The sequence below is a fragment of the Rhinichthys klamathensis genome, unplaced genomic scaffold, assembly GCF_029890125.1.
Source record: "Rhinichthys klamathensis goyatoka isolate OS25496 unplaced genomic scaffold, OSU_Roscu_1.1 h1tg000159l_1, whole genome shotgun sequence".
Lineage (NCBI taxonomy): Eukaryota > Metazoa > Chordata > Actinopteri > Cypriniformes > Leuciscidae > Rhinichthys > Rhinichthys klamathensis.
In genome coordinates this window covers 296,396-319,602 of record NW_026606693.1, presented here as the reverse complement: position 1 = coordinate 319,602, position 23,207 = coordinate 296,396, and the positions used below count along the sequence as shown (strand labels likewise).

Sequence of the window (23,207 nt, the reverse complement as noted above, 5' to 3'; positions counted from 1 at the left end):
TTTTAGTATTTAATAAAAAAATTATTTTGATATTTTTAGGGGGTGCAAAAATGTGTGGCTGTCCTGGTAACATAATGAAGAGAAAGGGCTCATGAAAACCTTTTTAAACTTATTACGTAGTTTCACATAATCTTCTATTTTTTATTCTTTATTTAAAAATAGTGAAGCAAATTTGTTAAAATATGAATATTTGCACTATTTTACAGTTCCGTGGTTCAACCAGCATGAGATAGACCCAATGAGGTCTAAGGTGTAAGGAAAATATCCGTAAAGGTTAGGATTGTCCAGCATCTGATGATTTGATTTTGATTTTTCGGGGATTTTTTGTGTGTTTTTTATTTTATTATTCTTGGTGACGGTACTTTAGTAAGAATACATTTACAGATTTAACTTGTAGAGATTTTGCTGACAGTTTCTGACAAGTTCTGTCTCTGGCTTTATCTAGTTAAATGCATTGCAGCTACAGCCATCAACACATTGCTTTTGTAACAAAAGACAATTACTGTCGGACTTCCGATAACCCTCTGTGAGGGATGCCACATTATTGTGCATAATTCATGTCTGTTTGTCTTGTGATATCTATTTTTGCAATAACAGTATATGTCTGGCCTATTTATTCATTTCATATCTGTCAGATAGCCTACTAAAATACTGTTGCAAATAGCCTACATTTACATATTTGTTAGACACCAGTTTTTTGTAAGCATTTGAAAGTAAAGTTCTTCATAAATGTAAATAAAACATGTCTTATTAGCTGTATCCTTAACGTATTAGCTATACCTTTAGCGAATGATGGTAAAGTTGTTCTTACTCTAATTAAAACATAATTAGTGCATTAGCTATATCTTTCACAAATGAAAGTGAAGTTGTTTTTATATGTAAATAAAACATTTAGCGCATTTGCTATACCTTTTAACAAATGAAGGTAAAGTTGTTAAATGTAAATAAAACATCCTTAGCACATTAGCAATAGGATACCTTTAGCAAATTAAGGTAAAGTTGTTCTTAATCTAAATAAAACATTTAGCTCATTTAGCTATTCTTTTATCAAACGAAGGTAACATTGTTGTTAAATGTAAATAAAACATATTTATTGCATTAGTTATTCCTTCAACGATTTAAAGTAATGTTCTTGAATGTAAATAAAGCATATTTACTGCATTAGCTTTAACAAATGAAAGTTGTTTTTATATGCAAATAAAACAGTAAGCACATTTGCTATACCTTTTAGCGAATGAGGGTAAAGTTTTTAAATGTAAATAAAACATCCATAGCACATTAGCTATACCTTTAGTGAACAATGGTAAAGTTGTTAAATGTAAATAAAGCATCTTTAGCGTACTACGCTCACCTTTAGCAACAGTTTAAGTCCTCAGTAAAGAGGCCGTTGAGTGTTGCTGACAGGTGTAAAATGAAACTGCTTTGTTCTTGTTAAGTAAGGGTTCTTAGCGCAATGAGGCGCTAGTTTATTGATTGATGAATGGTTTAGCAGATATGGAAATGAATGGCTGCGGAGCGCACAAGGACACAAGGGTCTTTATCTGCGTCTGGATTGCCACAATCTGATGCTCACAATCTCATGTCTGATAGCCCCCATCTCCCATGACGCAAAGTGGCTTTAGTTGACAAAAGCGTTGTCGGAAGCTGAAGCTGTCTTGTCGGGTCCAGCCACACAAGCTGCAGTTGATCATGGCGTGAATTTCAAACAGGTTGACGAGGGTAATTCAGTCTACTTGATAATGACAGATTGTCTGTAGCATTTTTTGCCTGATGAGTGTTTGCGAGATTCCAGCTGTTAGAAGCCGGCGCTCTATTTAGATGCAACATTTAAGCTAGGTGTCTCTTTTTAAGGCAACTTCTTATCATTGACTTATCTTTGAAAATCGAGTTGTTTACTTGTGCAGTATCAGAAAACCGTTACAGATAAATCTCTGTACACCACATGCTAATGAACACCGCAGTAATTTAATTTGTTTAAATGCTGATAGTGCTGTTTCTCTCGTTTCAGAGGGCTCGTTCCAGAGCCACTCCCGGTTGCGAACGCCACCGCTGCCCCTGTCACACTCCCATTCCCCCAGTCAGCACCACACCGCCTCCATTGGCTCTCTGAGCCACAGCAACTACACCCAGCGCAGTAACCCGAGCCCGGCACCCACCGATAGCTCGGCTCCCAATGAGGGGCCTACAAGTGCCCAGGACTCAGGCAGTGCCCAGGACAACTGGCTTCTCAACAGCAACGTTCCTCTAGAGACCAGGTACATTTTGGGGCTGTGCTGTTCTCATGATAAAATGGCTTATCAAATAGCTTTGTGATGTTGAGTGACAACATTAGGCGTTTATAATGCATCGTAAGGCATGCATATGCTGGCTGCATGAAGCGTTTATTATGCTATTTGTATCTGCTTAAAAAATCAACTACACTGTTAATAGTTATGAGACTTTATGTAGCCTTTTATTTCCACTTGATGCACAATATAGTTTAATGGGTCATTCCTGCTGTTATGCAGTAGCTTTTGATGCATGGAGGTGGTGTCATTCAGTAAAACAGTATACCTGACTTTCAAAAACATCTTCTGGTCAATCTTAAGCACATAAATTGTATCTTGATAGGGAGACGATTAACAAAATTGAAGCTAAAATAATGAAAATAAAGAGCTAAGTTAGCCAGTTAGCTTACATGAGGTGTGAACTTGAAGATATTTTTTGTCTTTTGACATATTTTTATACCGTTTTCTGATGTTTTATATAACTGGTTGGAAACACAAACCAATTCATACCACAAAACTTCACAGAAATCGAATAAAACCTAAATTCACCAAATCTATTGATAATACTTATTGGTGTTTGTTTTCCCGCCAAAATGATGTCACTTCCTGGAGGATGTTGACATTCAAGGGACAGGCTTTAGTTAGTTAAAGGGATTTTACAGAAGACTAAGTTGATTGGTAATTAAAACAATATTTTCATTAAAACATGCTTTGTTTGAAACATTTTAATTCGATAAGGAAAACATTGAAAGTACCTGGTGCATTTCTTAATAAATTGCCAGTTTTTCATGTTTTCCATCTTTATTCCCCTATTTGTTAATAAAAATACAGTATAATTAGACATAAAAATTTGCTGATAGTAGGAATGACCTCAAGTGTATAGCTGAATTTACGGTCCATCGTATGGAAGTTTCATACGACTCAGTTTTTGTGTAAATTCCTGTATTTGGCCGAAATGCATTCAAAACATGAGTAAATATACAACAAGAGAAAGGTATTGTTTTCCTGGGCTTTCCGGGCAGTGTTGCTGATCTAATATCTCAAGCCCGAAATGCAATAGATGGATGGCGATTTCTCTCAAGGTTCTGAAGGGGGCTTTGTTACAAACTCGGCTCTCCATATTTATCTCCCATCAGCCCTTGCTCTGTTTGCCTCTATCTGAGGCACTTGTGTGGAGGAGATCAGTCATGAACCTCTCAGATGTCTGTTTGCATTGCTCAGGCTGCTCCTCATGCATGGCGGAGGCAAATCAGCGCTGTCAGACCAGCCTGAAGAGAAATGATACATACTGATACTCAGATTACCTCCACCTCCTGCTCTGCTCAACCCAGCCAACAATTCAAATGTCTCAAAACATTTGTAGTAGCTGAAATAAATATAAGTTTATATTTGTGCTAAGAGCATCTGTACATCACAAGTCTCGGATCTCAAAGTCGTTATGATTTACTGATGGGATTGTAAAGTTAAAGTAGGTTTCCCAAATATCTCCCAAAAACCATATGTCATTACAGAAACAAAAATGCTGAAAAGATATGTTAAAAATAAATATACAGTAATTTTTTTTTCAGCATTTTGGTGTATATATAATTAGATAATATGCATTTGAAAAATGTATACATTTATACTACATAAGTATACATCTTTGCAATATACTATACTACACTGTTGTACAATATATATTTATGTTCAATTCAATTAAAAAGAAAGCAAGATTGTGTCTGTACAGGGTTATCACTGTGTTATAGCAATGACAATGATTTAATTTTCTCAATGAACAAGAATTTTCCCTAATTGATCCTAAAATTAACTTTATTTTGTTGCACATTTGTTTTATAGTGAAATATAATTCAGACCTATCTTTTGTGAGATTTACTTAATAGAGTGGCAGGAAATTATGAGGGGCGTTAAGGTCAAGAAATGTTGCAAGCCAGACTTGAACCCAAATCACCCACATAAGCACTCATCTTAAAGGGATAGTTCACTTTGAAATAAATGTTTGGTATGTTTTAGCTTACCTCAAGGGCATCCAAGATGTAGGTGTCTTTGTTTCCGCAGTATTTTCAATTTTGATATTTTTAGGTCAAACCGTTCTTGTCTGTCAGTCATATAATGCAGGTCTATGGTCACCACCTCAAAGAGCATGCACAGAGAAGTCCAAATTAAACATGATTTAATGACTCGTAAATGTAAGTACACATTGATGGCCTAAGACACGAAACGAGCGGTTTGTGTGAGAAAACGAACAGTATTTATATCGTTTTTACCTCTTGTAACCACAGCCACGTCCAAGTGATCTGAGGGCGCCGGCGCTTCGGTCTGTGCGTTACAAGAGGTAAAAACTATATAAATACTGTTCGTTTTCTCACACAAACCGCTCGTTTCGTGTCTTAGGCCATCAATGTGTACTTACATTTACGAGTCATTAAATCATGTTTAATTTGGACTTCTCTGTGCATGCTCTTTGAGGTGGTGACCATAGACCTGCATTATATGACTGACAGACAAGAACGGTTTGACCTAAAAATATCAAAATTGAAACTACTGCGGAAACAAAGACACCTACATATTGGATGCCCTTGAGGTAAGCTAAAACATACCAAAAATTTATTTCAAAGTGAACTATCCCTTTAACATATTTGGAGCCACACCGTAACCTCTGCTCCACAGTTCCAAACCAAAAGGAAAGTATTTTGCACATTATATAGTTTGATAATAAGCATAAGCACTAGGAAATTTGCCTGGAAACTGTTTCTTTGTCCTCTTGATGTGTTTGTGACCGGCATGAGTCTGAACGGTCCACTCAACAGGAAAATGAACGTTAATTTGAATTTGTGGAGGGACAGTTAGCAACATAATGACTGATTAAACATCATGGTTTTCCCCAAACTTTAATCTGGACCAGGTATTCCCATGGGAAAGGGAAACAGATGGTCACACCAGCCGACATGCGGCATGAGGAGAGTGCCGGAAACCGAGTAAATCAGTGACATCACCCTCCATCCCTTCCTCCTGTCTAAAAAAAAAAAAAGAGCGATCAATTATCCGAAACCCTCTGATGAAATTGGAATATCCATTAGCAATATCCACAAGGGCAGTGAAAGATGGCCTGTCATTTAGGCTTTAGCTAATGGCTTTGTAATGGTTCCCCTCACGACTTTTGTACAGCGGGCTGGAATGGGTCGGATGAGTCCCTGGATATGTAGGCTTACCGAGCCCTCCCATTGGACGAGAGCCAGGCAATGCCATTCTCTTATTGGCAGCTTTTTTTTTTTGTATTCTTCTCTGACTCCTCCAAACTGGCCTCTGGGCCCCTCTCCCCTTCGTTTAAAACTTTAATTTGCCTCCCAATGCCCAAACAAGCGAAACAAATGTACATACGCCGGCCAAAGACAATCAGCAGAGCGAGCAGGCAGTCTGGAACAGCCACCATGAAAAGAAAACAAACATTTTCTCTTGTTGAATTGAAGGTGTTGCGCCTGCCCAGTGCATGTTGACGGTTCATTTCTCCATCGCATTATCTCAGTCTTCCCTTATGGAACAGCCATCTCAGGGGGAACCGAGCTACAGCAGACATGCTTTACCGAATGCAACCAGAGTTCCTCTCTGAATGTTAATAAACCTCTGCTTTATGAAACCATTTATATTTCTAAAGAAGTAGTCTTAAAGCAGGATTTAGCATAACCACTTGGGAATTCTGTCAGTATAATGTGTGATTCTTCTAAAAAGTGTTGTGTCAGCCCCAGAAACACAAAGAACGTGAAGAAGTGAATGGAAAAGTAATGCCTTGTTTTCTTCTAACCACAATCATAAAGGAGCCAGAATACTCTAATGTTTATCAGAGAAGAACAGGACGCTTGCAGAGAGGGGCATGGGTCGTACAACACAAGGTACATGTGTGCAGTAAAAGAACGTGAGCGCTCTCGGGTGGGGCGTACTGGGTTTCACGGGGATAAAAAACCCACACCGCACTTTAGTTCCATAAGGATGTCTCTGTTTCCCCACGTTCTCTGAAATGGTGCTGGTGCCCAGCTAGGGAACCTGCGGACCTCTTTCAGAACCGCCCCCACATTTCAACTGGCTGGGGAGACGAATGTTTTCATGACTGGCTACGTTTCTTAAACCATAGCTCTTAGCATTTTTTAAAAGTCTTGCAAGTGTCCAAAACATTTTAACATTCAAAGCTGTTTTCTCACACGCTGGGAGATACCTTTGTGCTGTTATACAAAACATCAGCACACTTGGACCTCCGCCAGCTAGATTCAAGGTTGAGAACTAACTGTTGTTTAATTAAATACCCATCGCTGTGGGCGTTTCCAGTATAAACAGCTTTTTAAATGAAAACGATAAGCTTTTGCTTGAGCTAGTTTTGTTTAACATCAGTCTTGCTAGACTGAGGAGTTGTTGTTTTAAAAACATTACTTGATGAGGAGATTCTCCCGCCCTCTGTTCTCTGATGTTGTCGGTTAATAATTTGAGTTCAGTGGGTTTATATTAGAGAGGGGTTTTTTTTTTATGTCCCTGAACACCGTTTTTCCTGCCGTTGAAAAACGTGGAACGGTTCCAAATTGGGCGCTGGATCCGGCACCAGCACCCTGTCATTGGAAAATGGGGTTTGTTTGTCCTCGTCGGCCTCTCCACTCTTGTCCATTTACACAAATTCGCATTTTGTGTTTGCACATCTGTGTCTCCCTCTTGCACGCATGTCTCACTCTCGTTCCATCTGTCCATCTCTCCACCTGTGTGTAGAAACATAGCAAAGCAGACATTCCTAGAGACTTTACAGGACAACTTTATAGAGATGGACATACTGGCCACAGCTCGCCACGACGGCGCTTACACTGATGGGTATGTTGCATGATCTGACCGCGGCTGCCGGAATCTGCTTTGCCATGCAGCATAGTGGTACCTGTGCACACTTGTTTCTCATTACATAGTGCAATTTGTAACACAATCTAACATTTTTTTTATCACTTACTATATGAATTGCATGTTTTTAATCATTTATTTTTTAACACCAAACTAACAACTTTTTTTAATTAACCCTGAATGCATTAGCATTCTTTGCTAAGGAATTGTTCATAAGGCCAAGTGCGCATTACAAGACAGAAACATGCTACTTTTGAGTGAACTTTCCATTTAGCACTTTTAGTGGGCACAATTTATTCTTAGAGAATCTGATTTAGAGCATCAGTTTTTTGTGAAATTTAAGGTACAAACCTAACGGGATAATTAACCCAAAAATGTTGAACATAAAAGAAGATATTTTGAGGAATATGGGTAACCAAACAGTTGAGTAAATGATGACAGATTTTTAATTTTGTGTGAACTATCCCTTTAATGCTAGTCTTTAGTTGGACAGGACAGTGAAAGAGAGACAGGAAATAACTAGGGATGAGAGTAGGGGACGGTATCAGGAAAGGATATCGGAGCATCTTGGGACGTGTCTCACTAGTGCACACACATTTGGAATAGCTTCGGTGAGACATGCTAAGAGGCTACTGCCGTTGCTTTTTGGTCGCAGATGAGTCAAATTTAAAACATGAAGGGGAGCAAGCTGAACAAGCTTCTGTCTTGTGGTGTGTGCTAGGCTTAAGAGTTTTTGTAAGTCTGTTCTTGTACCTCATTAGGCTAATGTTTGTTTCTGAGTTTCCCCTCATCCGGTCAGTACAGCTTGACAGCAGTTTTCCAAGTCAGTGACTTAACCATAGATTACAACACCAGCTAACTAACTAAGCTTTTTTGAGCTACAGTAGCATCTCAATTCAAGAGAACTGGCCACAGTGAATAAGCTGTCCTGATAATGTACATCCTGCAATATCCCACAACTTCTTGACACACGCACCCTTAGGGTGAATTAGAAGTCACAAGGGCTTGTATTAACAAGAGTCCACTGTGGTCACTCGGGCTGTAAATTAAATTTGATATTGATTCAAAATTTCGATATAACGCACCCCACGGGGCACAGTGCGTCTCGCTGCCAGCCAGCACTTAGAGGTGGCTATGGCAACAGCTTGGAAAAGTGCTTGGCGATAGCAGTACTGACCAGTGCGGGAACACAAGCCTACACACTCTACAGATACCGTTTAACATGATGAGAAAACACTCATCACACAGTGCTCTCCAACGGCCCATGTTTTTTTGAACATAAGCAACAGCATTTTTGCATCTCTGCAGACACTTTCTGTTCAAGCCTGGCGGGACCTCGCCCTTGTACTGCACAACTTCTCCCGGCTACCCTTTGACGTCCAGCACGGTATACTCGCCTCCACCCCGGCCCCTGCCACGGAACACCTTCTCACGGCCTGCCTTCAGCTTGAAGAAACCCTATAAGCACTGCAACTGGAAATGTGCTGCCCTCAGTGCCATCCTCATCTCCGTCACCCTGGTGTTCCTCTTGGCCTACTTTATTGGTAAGTTCACCATTCTACGTCCTCATCCACCCTTACAACTGCGTCAAAGATGTGACCAATATGAAAGATGGCTTATGGGTTTCTTTTTTTATTCTTTAACCCTTAAACGCATACGATTATGAATTGACGTTTCACTCATAGTTACCGCAGGCAGAAAACAAGAGAATAGGAAGTATCATCAGCAAAATTTGAAATGGCTCAGCGATTTACTGCAGAGCAAGTACTGAACGCAATCAAATATTAGGTGGATCTGGTGAAGAAGCTGTCAGCGATCAAAATATTGATTATGAAGATGTTGATAATGATAGTTTTGAGAATGTTTGAGAACGCGAATGTGCTGAATGCACTGGGAAATGAGCTCTGACGAGGACAGCGATGATGGTATAAAACTCAATCTGCTCAAACTGAACCTGTCCAAGCTCCAAAAGGTAACAAAATATGCTTTATTTTTATTATTCTGTAATTGTTACTCTAATTTCTGGAGAGTTTTATATTATTGCGACAGGTAGAGATCCATCTGTGTTAGATATAGATCAGCGTCGCTTAAAACCCGAATATGTAATAATGATTGGCATTCATTCACATTTATGCATTTAAAGGGATAGTTCACTTTGAAATAAATTTTTTATATGTTTTAGCTTACCTCAAGGGTATCCAAGATGTAGGTGTCTTTGTTTCCGCAGAAGTTTCAATTTTGATATTTTTAGGTCAAACCGTTCTTGTCTGTCAGTCATATAATGCAGGTCTATGGTCACCAACTCAAAGAGCATGCACAGAGAAGTCCAAATTAAACATGATTTAATGACTCGTAAATGTAAGTACACATTGATGGCCTAAGACACGAAACGAGCGGTTTGTGTGAGAAAATGAACAGTATTCATATCGTTTTTACCTCTTGTAACGCACAGACCGAATCGCCTGCGCCCTCAGATCACTTGGACGTGGCTGTGGTTACAAGAGGTAAAAACGATATAAATACTGTTCGTTTTCTCACACAAACCGCTCGTTTCATGTCTTAGGCCATCAATGTGTACTTACATTTACGAGTCATTAAATCATGTTTAATTTGGACTTCTCTGTGCATGCTCTTTGAGGTGGTGACCATAGACCTGCATTATATGACTGACAGACAAGAACGGTTTGACCTAAAAATATCAAAATTGAAACTTCTGCGGAAACAAAGACACCTACATCTTGGATGCCCTTGAGGTAAGCTAAAACATATCAAAAATTTATTTCAAAGTGAACTATCCCTTTAAGGGTTAAAAAAACCAAAAGCTTGAAGGGGGTTTGCTACTCTTAGCTGGTTTACCTGGTCTGCCAGGATAACCAGCTGACAGGACACGAAACGGTTTAAAAATGACAAATCAGACAAATCCTGACAAGTGGAAACCAACTTGGTGGTCAGCAAACTGTTATACTTGTTTATGTACTTGTTATATTGTTGTCCTAAAGGCTGAAGCAATCTTTTGTCATTTAAGCACTTCTCTGAATCCAAGCTGCTGATGGTAATCAGTACATCTCACTGAACTGATATGACTTTTGTGTTGAATTTGATCTGTTTCCGCCTTGTGACAGAGTAGTGACGCATATAAAGATGTCGTATGTGATTCACTTTTCAATCATTTGAAAGCTCGGCTCCAGCAGATTACAGTGAGCATTATTGATCTCTCACATTGTTAGGAAAGTTCAATGTCCCACAACTGTATTCAGCTTGGTCAGTGAACCAAATCAATAATGGACAACAGATTAAGTGAGATATGATTGAGCCATAGCAACAGTTTGATTTGATTTTTCCTGCGTGGTTAACACATAGAATCAGTAACTCTCTGTGATACATTGTATGTACAGCTATATTAGTTCTGCACTATATTAGTCCAGAGTGTTACTAGGTGTCTGCTAACAATTCTGTTATGCATTTCGTATAATCCCATGAAAGAAGTGGAATATCCGACATACATGTGAGAAGATAAGAGCTTGTCTAAAGCGGTTCCAAATAAAGTTTGTCCATTCCTTCGAGAGTAAATCAATAATAACAAAAATGTTTTGTATAACCCAATATCTTTTAGAGGACAGCCTGAAATGGGTTTGCATAATGTGTGTCTGCTTTGAATGTAAATTGTTCTGTGTAATCTAACACAGAGCCCGCAAAATGAAATAATACTTTTTGAAGTTGAAAGGGGGCGGGGCGGGCTGAGTTCAAGTCATTTGCACAAGGTGCATACAAATGGAGATCTCACAGATGTGTTTTCATTATTAAAGATAAACAGCTTTCCACAGCTTAGGCACTGAGAATAAATATGCATTGCAACAGAACTAAAATGAGCTCTAACCATCCATCCATCCATTCCATTCATCTATTTAAAAAAAAAAAAAAAAAAAAACTTAATTGCTACCCTGTGATTCTCTACATTGATTTGGAACCTAAATTAAAATTCTGTTAGCTGATAATGCTAATTGCTCAGCTTTGTTCAAAACGCTAATGACCAGCCTACCGTTGAAGCATTTTAAGGTAATCATGTGTGCTTTGTTTGATGTACACTATTTATGTGGCGTGGAGTGACTGACCTTAGTAGCTGCTTTAAGTAAAATGTTTTAAATCACTTTTAGGAATCGTTTGGATTCTGCCTTAGAGGGTAGCATGTAGGTAGTATACAGTGTGGCAACTTGCAATGTTTTAAAAGAGATCCGTGTTCCAAAAACTAGTATGCTGCCTAACTATAAAGCATCATAGACGTGCTTCAGGCGACCATTCAGTAGGCAGCAATGTCATGCTTTTTTAAAAGTGTTGAATGCATTGGAAAAAATGTGTCATGCTATCTGAGCTATCCTTGAAAAGACTGTCTAAAAAAGGCAACAGCTTATAGGAACAAGCCCACTATGTTTTTGGAACAAAACTAGATACTATTGTCTACATTAAAGGCCTAAGCACTGAGCTTAATGAAGCTGTTCTCTGAGTTAGCTGGAGGGCTAGTTAAGCTCTGACCTTGTTAGGAGCCCTGCAAAGCCCACCAACCCGATGTGTCTTAATCACTTCATGTAATTAGACACCCCACCCCATCCTAACCCTCTTCCAAAATCAAGCTCATCTCCCTGTGCACCTCAGGTAAACACGCATGAAACCGTTGCTCACCCTGAGAATCTGGGTTTCAATCAACAACAAGGGGTCACATTTAATTAAAAGCTGATGAGAAAATATATTTAATTTCAAGTGCAATTAATTATGTAGGCCTGTAATTGGTAACTCTAGCTGTGTTGTCTAATGAACCCAATTAAACCTCCTGACAGATGTTTTTGACTTGCTGCATAGTTTAGCTATTTCCCCCCCTATTATTTTTCTGTGTAGTTTGCAAGAACTGCTTCCTTGAAAGGAGTGAGATCGCAAAATTGGGATTCGTGTGCCATTTTCTCAGTGGTGGCATGCTCATTAAGAAGGTCATTATGTCCTCGGCATCTGAAGGTCATCAGCTTCCCTCTGTGTTCATTTCTTAGCTCGCTGGGCCCTCATTTTACCTCCCAACATGCAACCTCACTCATAGCCACAAGACACTCACTAACTGTCTATTGACTTTGAAGTGACAATCTTTTGTTTTCTGTCCCTTTTTTCTCCAGAATAACAACCAGCTAGATGTATTTTCAGTTCTGCCCTCATCAAAGTATATTTTTGTATTACATGTCTTGTCAACACAAGGTATTGGATTGGTTTTTCTGGGGTTGAAAGTACTGGTGGTGTTTATAGGTCTTATAGAGGTTGTGCGGTTGTGTCACTGCAACATTTTGGCTTGTGGTAGCCTAAATTATAATGAAGGGACTTTTTTTGACCTAAATATGAATTACTTTGTAACTGGGAAGTTAGGTCACAGTCCTGCTCAGCCACCACAGTCTTCTTGAGCATAATACTTTGCACCAGGTTATCCCAGGGGAACTTTCTGTACAATTAGTGTAGCATCTCTGTGGATAAAAATTGCCTAGTCAATTGGCAAGTTACTATTAACTGTCTGCCAAATCAGAGCTGTTTTATGGAGCCATTCTTAGAAAGTGCGTTCTCCGTGGCCAGACTGGAGTGTAGATATTATTCACTCCTGACAGATTCCTGTAAGCTTCAGAGTGAACGTGAAAAAATGGCTTAAGACTTTTTGATCTACTAACTTACTGATGATGTGCATTTCACTGCCTCTCATTTATAGTCAGCAGTCTAAACTTGAAGTGAGACCAGAGAAGGGCACATAGAAAAAAAGGAAGTTCCACTGGGAGTTTGTGTGAAAAGATGAGGCACTCCTGACTGGGGAAACTTAACTCTCAAGAGTGCTCTCCAAGGTCTCACTGGTTTGTCTGCAGATTGATTTCACCTACATGTGATTTTTAAGGGCTTAAAATCCATGTGTGCTCAAATAAAGCAATCCACAAAGACCTGAAAGATAAACTCAAGAACAAACTGTTCACTGAATGAAGTAGCCTCCCTCAACAACCTTCTGTTTTAATCAATGTAAACTCCAAATTCCTACTTTTGTTGTGTGTAAATTAAGGACACTCCTCAGACCTGTCATCTTGGTTATCTCACTTTAGTTTGCAAAAGTGGTGTCTGGTACCTCCACATCTGCCTTTCTGTTTTTAGATACTGTAAGTTTCTTGATGAAGATTCAGTAGAATATGAGATGGATGCCCAAAAAGTGCTAAAGATCTTGCACACCAGGATCTCTACAGGAGGGGTGTCAGAGTAATTAGATGGCTAATGAGAGGACTGAGAGCTGCCGTGTTCAACGCTCATCCATTCAAGTGTCTAAGGGGAATTAATTAACCATATGCTTGCTAATGCGCCCTGTCCATTCTATGATGGATGAGCAAGAAATGGCATTTCTCAACCTGGGACTACCCTTCCCACAGATAGCAGCACTGTCCTCTTTTTTGACCTGGGATAGTGTTTGTTGTGTTTAGTGGTTTGTTTTTTGGAGGTAAATGTGGAATAGATAGTGTCTTTTGTTGTCTGTTTTCTCAGGAGGTGTTGCAAAGGTTTCAAACACAGAAGTGGAACAGTAATGAGCCTTGTGTTCCACTCAGACTGAAGCAGTAGTTTGTTCAAGCTTTCTGCTTCCTATTTGGCTTGCACGAATCTGCCAAAGTGGCCTGCCAAAGCAGAGATTGCAGGGTCGCTTGCATTTCAGCACGGCTGCCGTTTTACTCTCAACAGGTCGTGGGGTCTTTCCACTTGCCGTTCCAGCGGGACCCTCATTAAAAACACCCAGTTTAGACCGCTTCCACCTGTCCCTGCTTTGCTCTGTATTCATGAAGCCTGAGTGACAGCTGAGAGAGAGAGAAAGAGACTGAGTGAGTTTGGATGATGGAAGAGTTTGGGCTAGGCAGGGGAACATATTTCATAAGCTGGACTCTTTCCAACGCACTCTGGAAATCATAGTTACCGAGACAGCTCGGACATAAATCATAATGAGGTTTGGTTGCGGGGGGTGGCCAGGAAGTGTGAGGTATTTTACATCAGAGCTAGATAGTAGCAAAGGGGTCCAGATGGAAGATGGGCCCCTTGAAGGAGCAATTACTTCGACATTTGGAATGACACCTAGACCCATGATGCCTTAGATTCAATTGTCCACTGCCCATGCGCCAACTGCACTCTCCGCTTCCTCCCACAGAGCCACAAATCAACCAGTGTGCTGCAGAAAAAGAGAGTGAGCTAGAGGAATGCCTTACTCGATCTCGGGTGCTGACAAACCAAGCCATCTGTCTCATAGCGTGTCTGTCCGCCTTTGACACAGTCAATTCCAGCGGTACTGACGGGGGCGGAGGCGCCTGGTCGTTTGCATTTATATTGTCTCTCAAGGCAGCCACGACTTTTTATCGCCTCCACAAATGCTCTCTTGCAAAAGTAACGGCAACATTCAGATCTTTCGTCAGAATGGTCCAAATCTGTCGGAATGCAATCAACAAAATGCGTGCCCTGCAATTTTCCAAATGGCTATTGATTGAGTAAGCTGGAGGATGGCCACTTTCATCCGCCATGGCAACGCCTGTCAAAGGCTTCATCGTTTTTCAGGCCACATTTTCACCGTTTAGTAAATGTGGGGTGGTTACCAAGTAATATGGCTTTAATTAATGGCTGAACATGCAAAGGGATGCGAAGCAGAACTCTCCATTTGTCACGACTAGTTTGATCCGCAGTCTGTGAGCCGTGCTCTGGGCTTTTAAAACTGCCAATTTGATGCTTCTGGTTAAGCTAGGGCAAGCACATCTTTGCAGAATCTTAAGGATCATTGATTTTACAACATGTAAAGCAGGACAGAGGATATCCAAGCAAAGGCCCAATGAAGCAATTAGACAAAGCTCTTTGTTTTTCTTTGAAAATGAATTCAGACACATCTTTCCCTCTGTAAACACCACTCCAGCCAATCAGCCCCTACTCAGTGAGGCATTTCCCTCTTAGTTTTTTTATTATTATTGTACCCGACAGTCCCCCACCACCAACACTAAGAAACAAAGTGCCTCTACTACTTTGTTCTATTTCTAGTTATGTTCTTTGCACAGTTTTATTTTGAACTAAAATAACACCCAACACCAGGAAATGATTTTTATGATGCTAAAAAAATGAATTGATGAATTGCTTTGTTCCTATGGAGTCCAGTGCCAGACATTTCCTGATTATTTGAGATAAAGTTCTAGTCTGTCTTATTTTTTTATCTGGTTGGACTTTTTTTAAAGGGTTTTTCACAGCACTTCATATACTGTACCTACAAAGGGCTTGATAGTCAATGTTTTTTAACAGGGTGTGTAGGTTATGAGCATTGCCTTATGAGCATTGTCTCGTAAACGCCTCATTTGAAGTGTTAAGGTGATGATACACAGGGCAACTTTTTGAGCAATGTTGCTGGGCAATGTTGCCGTCAACGGGCAACCAGATGAGACACAGGGCCCACGACCGATCTAAATTATCCAGATAGAAATGTATTGCCCATTTTCAATGGGAAAGTGCCCAAGCAACAATCGCTCGGCAAGATTGCCCAGCAACATTGCTCAAAAAGTTGCCCTGTGTATCATCACCTTTACTGTAAAGTTTTTTTCCTTATTTTTGTTTTGGTATTCTTTAATCTAAAAATCTGCTGAATAATTTTAGTGTTCTTTCACACAGAAATCAAGATTGAGTGGAGGTCTGGTAATTATGCCAGCTATACGTTTCTTTCAGAAATGTTTTGACAGAAGAATAAATCATTCATTTAGACCTTTTCTCAACCTGATTGAGACAAGATATTTGCTGCGACACAAAACAAATACATTGTCACCTCTCCGAAATATTGAGTGGAGCGGAAAAGTAATTTTAGCCCCGAATTGTCACTACGGGTTGTCAAGAGAGTGTGGCAGAGGAAAACCACTTGTGCAATTTGAAACCAGCTCTGTACTTATGAAGGAGAAACAGGAACTCATGTAGGGAGACAAATGGAGCATCCGAAAGAGGCTCGAGATCATTTGTTTTATCTACTCCGACACTGCCATAGTCCACCATAGTTGGTGCCGACAGCAGTTGTCTTACATACTTTGGCTGCATCCCAATAGGTATACTATCAGTACTATAAGATGCATTATAAGATTATCTCATCCAATGGCACAGTGGCACCCACATGCGTGTGTCTGTTAAGTCCACATGACCGTAGGGTGTCCCGTTTTTCATTTTAGGTTTCAGAAGGGTGCTCGCGAGCGCCCCCTTTGCAGCATATATACGACCTCGATGCTCACTTTTGCCAGACTTCTACCGGAGTCAAAACGGCATTACATCACGAAAGTGTAGACTTGGAGGAAGATCTCAAGGGCTTAGGGTTCCGTTTGGGACAGGACCTTTAACTTCCAACCAATGGTAGAACCAATGTTGCTAAATCAGGCTGGTCTGAATGCTCAAACAAAGATGTTTTGATAGTGCCTCCAAACCACAGTTTTTACACTTTTGGGGGAATAACCCTATGATTGACTTATAGTTGTCTCTGTATGTACAACTCTGGTAACAGAAAATATTGTAACAGTTGCAAAAAACACAAACAGTGTTCGATGCATGTTAGTGAATCTGTCATACTGTTTTACCGCATACCCAACAGTGTGTACTTTTCAATTACCAGTAAAGTACTTAGTGTGAATTGGTATTCAGCCCAGCTTCACAAGCTTAACTGGATTCTTTGGTTATTTACATCATGTGCTTAGAACTTCCATCTCCACTGTGTAAGAAAGAGCTCCAAAGGCCTTTTGTTGGCATTTTATCTGCTGACTGAAGACTTCCAGGACAAGGTTTTGCCTGGCTAAGCTGGTCCTGACCATTCTTGTCCTGGTGATCCATCATGCCTGGCCCCTCCTTCCCTGTTCACTGCGCCATCAGAGTTCATCCCAATGGTTTCTTCTTTTGTTGACCTTGTGAAATATCGCTGTGTCTTCTGGTTCTGCTCATGCATTCATCCGTACCTCTTGTTGTGTTCCTGCTGACTTGATCATTTCCTTGTCTCTTTAGCCACTGGGGGTATTAGCAAGTTAATGGGGATGAAAAAAAAAAAGTTGCCCTGTGGGCTCTGGCTTTTCTGTCTGTGGGTTGTTCAACATTTATTATTATTATTATTCTTTTGCCCATAAGGGACAACTTTTTTTTAGTTATTGTTTGTTTACGCAGTGCCACGAAACATACACCAGTTATTACTGGTGCTCAATTATTATTAATGGTTCTTATTATGATCAATGTTGAAGCAAGTTTTTGCTGCTTAACATGTTTGTGGAGATCATGATTTTTTCATTAATCTTTCATGAATAGAACGTTCAAAAGAACAGCATTTATTTGAAATAGAAATCTTTCTTAACATTAAATGTCTTTACTGTCACTTTTGATCAAATTTTCTTTTCATAAAAAAAAAAAATCGTACCTACCCCAAACTTCTGAGGGATCGTATGACACTGAAAACTGGGGTAATGAAGCTGAAAATTCAGCTTTGATCACTGGAATAAATTATAATTGAAAATGCATTACAATAAAAACAGTTCTTTTAAATTATAATAATATTTCACACTATTGCTTTTTTCCCTTGTATTTTTAATCAAATAAATGCAGCCTTGGTGAGCAGAAGAAATACTGTATATACTTTATACTTTATATACAAAACTTATATATGCCATATATGCAGTTTGCATACATATTGCTATATTACATATACCTTTTATCTTTAATTGATAATGAATGACTGTCCATTCTTCAAATCCAACAACAGCGATGACATCATATTTGCATATTAATCTGCAGTCTGCTGTGGTTCTCTTGGTGCTCTTAAACTCTGCCAAAGATTAATCAAGTCAAAATATATTTGTTTTCTTACAGCTTTGGTTTAATTACCCCACAGCCTTCAGGATGTTAATTTTCTGATGCAGTGTCTATAGTATTCCTTGGTGAATCTAATTTAATTACACTAATGTACAGCAAGGCACATGCTCAGGAATCACTGCTCCAACAGAAGTAAATTTACCATCTGGTACCGCTCTTTCTCTTGCAGCCATGCACCTCTTCGGACTCAACTGGCATTTACAGCCAATGCAGAGGCAGATTTACCAGCTGACGGAGGACAACACGAGTGGCCTTCATCTGCCCACAGATCTGGGCTTGCCGCCTCTGGGCAACACGGGTCTAGAGTTTCCAGATCGAGGAAGCAAAGATGATGGTATGTCCAAATCTTTAAGTCTATATGAAATCACAAATTACTGTTTACTTTTGAAATGCTTGTTCCTGGTGGTTTTTACGCATGTGTCATTGTTGTATGTTATTCTGGTGTTATTCACATTTGGATTTGGCTTTATTCTACACTGTGGGAAAAAAAGTGGTGAAGAAACAGTTTCAACTCAGAAATTATAGTAAATTTGTAAATTACAAACTAATAAATGCACAATTTTTAAGTGGGATGACTGAAATAGTATTTTCTTGTAAAATGTACTTCAAAAATCTTTATATAGAACACATTTTTACAGTATAGCATGAAATGTCCAGTTAACAAGTTCTGCCCTTAATTTTTTGTTAACTATATTCCGTTTCACTTGGATAATTAGATTGTGAATGCTGTTTCATGTTGACTTCTTTGAGATGTGTTAAAAAGCGATCCCTATTAGGGTGAAGATAAATAGCAGCCCTGATGTTAAAAAAGGCAGCAGCTCGAGAAGTTTGGTTGGAAAAAATAAGAAGTTCTTTCAGCCTTGATTAACCTTAAACATTTTTTTTTTTTTTTTTTTTGGCCAAGCGTTTGAACTCATGCCCTTCAGTCATCTCATATCCGACAACACATTCCAACATTTCAAGCTAATTTCCTGCCAGATTCGCATGAACTCATCTCCTGCTAATTTCGCTCCGTGCTGGCCAGTATTATAACGTCTTATTTTTGATTTTCAAAGGATCCAGGATTATTTGTCAGCCAGCTCCATGCTGTGACCAGTCTCAGTTGCTTGCCATGAGATCTGCATTACAATCCAATGAAAGTTGCAGGGAAAATGGGAAGGGTATTATTTGTTCCTGGAAGAACGAATGGCACAGCTTTAGGGATTGAGTATCCAGGGGCTCAAGGCAGATTAGAACTTGCCCCATCCAAAAAGCCATGCATTCCTTTCATCTCCAAGACTGGACAAGAGTTTTCCTGGCAGCGGAAGAAAGCAGACACTAACCCCCACGGTCATGGAGACAGAAGTTCGTACAGTAGGAAAAGTTCGCTTTTCCGTGAGCACTACCCATATTTAGCCGTTTGATTTGCCACAGGCCTCGGACAAAAGGTGGGAGATCAGACCATTACCATTTAGATGAGTCACCAAGATGTCTTTTTTCATTTAGCAGCTGGCAGAGAGAGAGAGAGCGAGCGAAACCACAAACATGGAGGCCGTGGCAGTTCCTCCGTTTGAGTGGCATCTGCGGCTGAGGGGAAATCAATAGGCCCGGCTTTTTAATTCTGACTGTCAGAGTAACATTGTCATCAGGAACACAGCAAATCAATCTAGCATCCCTGTGCTGTACATCCCTGGTATTAACTTAAATTAACACTGTATCAGAGAGGTTTTCTGACCGTTGCACTGTCTAGTTGCACATCAGTTCAATTACCCATAAACATGTTATCTGGAAAGTGCCAGTGAGACATTGTTTAAACTCATGCATTCGCCATACTTTACTCCTTGCTCCATTCGCCAAACTTTACCAAGCTTTACTCCTTGGGCACTGTGATTGGCCATCTGTGGGTGAATGTTATTTCACCCCAAAATAATAATAAAAAATACTCTTTATAACAGTGGTTCTCAACTGTTCTCAACATTTTCCCATGGTCATTGAGCCTCGACTCAAATTTTTAAGATCCAAGCTAATTTATTTCTCAAAAATGGTTAACACACACACAAAACCATCCCACTTTACTTTCTCATGAGAAGTTCCCATTAACGTAATACAATATTTGTATTATTATTATAAGTTATTCTTATTTAAATCATCACAAATTAAAGCCAGTACAAGAAAAACTGACATATTATTAATTGGTTGATTTTAATGGCAATAGCTGGTCCTAATAGTCTTACAAACTTTGTATTGAAGATTTGTTTTTTTTTTTGTTTTTTTTGTTTTTTTTTTAAATGGAACATATCATTTCTTATTTTTTGCTTTTTTCTTTGATTTTGTGTGAAATAATACCCGGTCATGGTCTCAACAAGTTTCGCAAGTTCGCCCAATGGCGATATGCGGCATAGCTGAATTTTCACAAGATGTGTAATTGCGACTGATGTGGTAATGCGTTATGTGGAGGTGGTAAATTGGAAGACGGGAATGCATGTCCTGTCTCTCCAGATATGGCAAAGTGCAAATGATTGACTTTTGAGGAGACTACCATCTGCTGTAGTGCGTGTAGCCCGACGCGAACGCTGCCTGCGAGTCCTCTGGGCTCTCTTTGCAAGGATGTCTGCTTTTGTCGCCATCACTGTGGAAATTGGCCAATCCACCCGAGTGAGCAGATGTTGCTCTTTCCTCAGGGTCCAATGAGGAGGGCACATCAACATTAGGTGCAGAGGCATTTTCTCCAAGGATGCGAGGGAGGCACTGCCTCGGAAAACATTCTGATGTGTAAATAATTGAAAGTACAAAAAATAAAACAAATAGATAAATCACTTGTTTTAATGCCGAATCAAATTCCAAATCACTTGACTTGAAACATCTGTCACCATAATTGCACTTGTCTGTTTATGGTTTATCTGTTTATTGAAGGTTCGAGAACAAATTAAAATTTAATGAAATAAAAAAGTAGTTATTTTTGAAGCAATACAAAAAAATTAGGGCTGTCAGTTAAACGCGTTATTAACGGCGTTAACGCAAACCCATTTTAACGGCGTTAATTTTTTTATCGCACGATTAACGGTCTTTTTGGCCTAGCAAACTTTGTTTTGTTTTTTTCACATGCTTTTGCAACAGGACGCGGCATGCGCGGCGCTGCGCTATGAAACCCATTCATTTCAATGGCTTGCGCCGTGCGAGGATGTTTTGAAAGCGCAAGTGGATCTAGCTAGACCGGAAACAAAACAACAGGCACGCCACACACACTTGTTTGGGCTTGCGATCCGGCCAAACTGTAGGTTAACGTTACGTTTTGAGTGGATGACGAGCGCGAGACGCCGAAATGGATGCCAATAAGATTCTGAATGGAAAGTTTACTTTTAAAAAGGTGCCAAATGGTTCCATTGACAAGACCAAAGTGATCTGTGTGTTTTGTCGTTGTGAACTGAGCTATCGTCATCACAGCACGTCCAGTCTGAAATACCACTTGATGATGGCCAAGCACACACACACACACACACACACACACAGCTGATGCGTATTCTCCGCCCCCTCGTCAATATCAGGACCTCGTCAGTATTTCTTTCACCCTTTTATTGATGGACAGTGTTACATTGTGTGAGAGATTATTTGCTCCAAGTGAGAATGTTAGTGTGAAATTGAACACAGTATATGTCAATGTTGTTTTCAATAAAAAACATTTGCAGAAAGCAAGCCGATCCACTTTTCCATGTTGATAAGAGCATTAAAATGAGAAAAAATAATGGGACAAAAAGAAATCAAGAGACATTTAGAATAGATAAAAATGTGCGATTAATTGCGATTAATCGCAAGTTAACTATGTCATTAATGCGATTAATCGCGATTAATTATTTTAATCGTTTGACAGCACAAAAAAAAATATTTGAAATTTGACATTTTGATCAAATATTTTACTCTTGTGTATATGTACTGTATATATTTATGTATGTGTGTGTATATGTATGTATATATATATACACAGAGTATGAACAAATACATTTGTTAAGTGTTAAATATAAGTTTATTAAAAGGTTTGAGGATAAATAAGAATTTACCAGTTTTTAATTTTATTTGTATAATTTTGATGTGATTTTTGATTTTAATACAAATATTTTTATCTATCTATCTATCTATCTATCTATCTATCTATCTATCTATCTATCTATCTATCTATCTATCTATCTATCTATCTATCTATCTATCTATAGTATGTTGTATAAATTAAATCCATTTATTATATTCATAATATAAAAAATTATATTAATACATACTACACAAGTAAAAACCATTTAAAAAATCCACTGCAAACTGCAAAATTTGTTCATATTAAACTTATAAAAACAGCAAATGTATATCTCCCACAAACACAAAATGTTGAGTTTTAGTACCTGTATAGTGAAGTTGCAGCTTTACGGTCAATGGTCAGTGTGGCTATTTTTTCCTGATGTGATGGAAAATCACCAAGAGGGTCATTCACCCAGTACACTGACCCTCTCCTCGCACCATATGGTAGATATATGAGGCGTCGAGCTGACTGATAGATCTCATTTTCCACAGGTAAACTAGATGGCTTTTTCCCGGAGGACAGCTTCATAGACATGGGCGAGATAGACGTGGGCCGCAAAGTCGCTCAGCTGATCCCGCCTGGAATCTTCTGGAGGTCGCAGGTCTTCATCGACCACCCCATGTACCTCAAATTTAATGTGTCTCTTAGTAAAGATGCCTTGGTGGGGATCTACGGGAGAAGAGGCCTGCCTCCGTCGCACACACAGGTGGGTCAGAAAACTTTGAATATTTAAACAATGTTTATTATGCCTTTTCATTTGAATGTTTGGATATTTGTTTGTGTTTTGGCATTTTAATAATTAAAGTAGAAAGAGATAACAAAAAATTTTAGGACAAGAGGGTGAACAGGATCGAGAGACTTCAGTCCGGAATCAAAACCACTTGTCTTAAATGGAGTGTGCATGCTAACCGCTAATTGTTGATGTTTATTTTTTTTTTTTTTTCATTTTAAAAGCTGAATTGCGTAGATTCTGTGGAACTAGATGTTCCAGAACATTACATCTACCATTAGTCAAACGAAGTCCAGCTCCAAACTTAAACCATTGGTTGAAAAGTGTTATGTATTTTAACATCGAAACAACAAAACGACCTTACAAACGCTTATCCTATTTCCGTTAAAAGGTATCAGAGCTTTTT

The 23,207-nt window shown here is 39.2% G+C and overlaps 1 protein-coding gene across 12 annotated transcripts in view; it reads left to right on the top strand.

Moving 5' to 3' along the window:
* Window positions 1-23,207, top strand: part of tenm4 (teneurin transmembrane protein 4) — a 239,348-nt gene that overhangs the window by 115,815 nt on the left and 100,326 nt on the right. For 6 of the 12 annotated variants that reach the window (XM_056258769.1, XM_056258767.1, XM_056258766.1 and 3 more), the window contains 5 exons: window positions 2,009-2,255; window positions 7,014-7,112; window positions 8,442-8,677; window positions 18,196-18,360; window positions 22,563-22,777. In XM_056258769.1, coding sequence (XP_056114744.1) covers window positions 2,009-2,255; window positions 7,014-7,112; window positions 8,442-8,677; window positions 18,196-18,360; window positions 22,563-22,777 — 962 coding nt within the window. Of the gene's footprint in view, window positions 1-2,008; window positions 2,256-6,079; window positions 6,155-7,013; window positions 7,113-8,441; window positions 8,678-18,195; window positions 18,361-22,562; window positions 22,778-23,207 lie in introns of all 12 variants that reach the window. The other 6 variants (XM_056258774.1, XM_056258771.1, XM_056258773.1 and 3 more) reach the window with 3 other exon arrangements.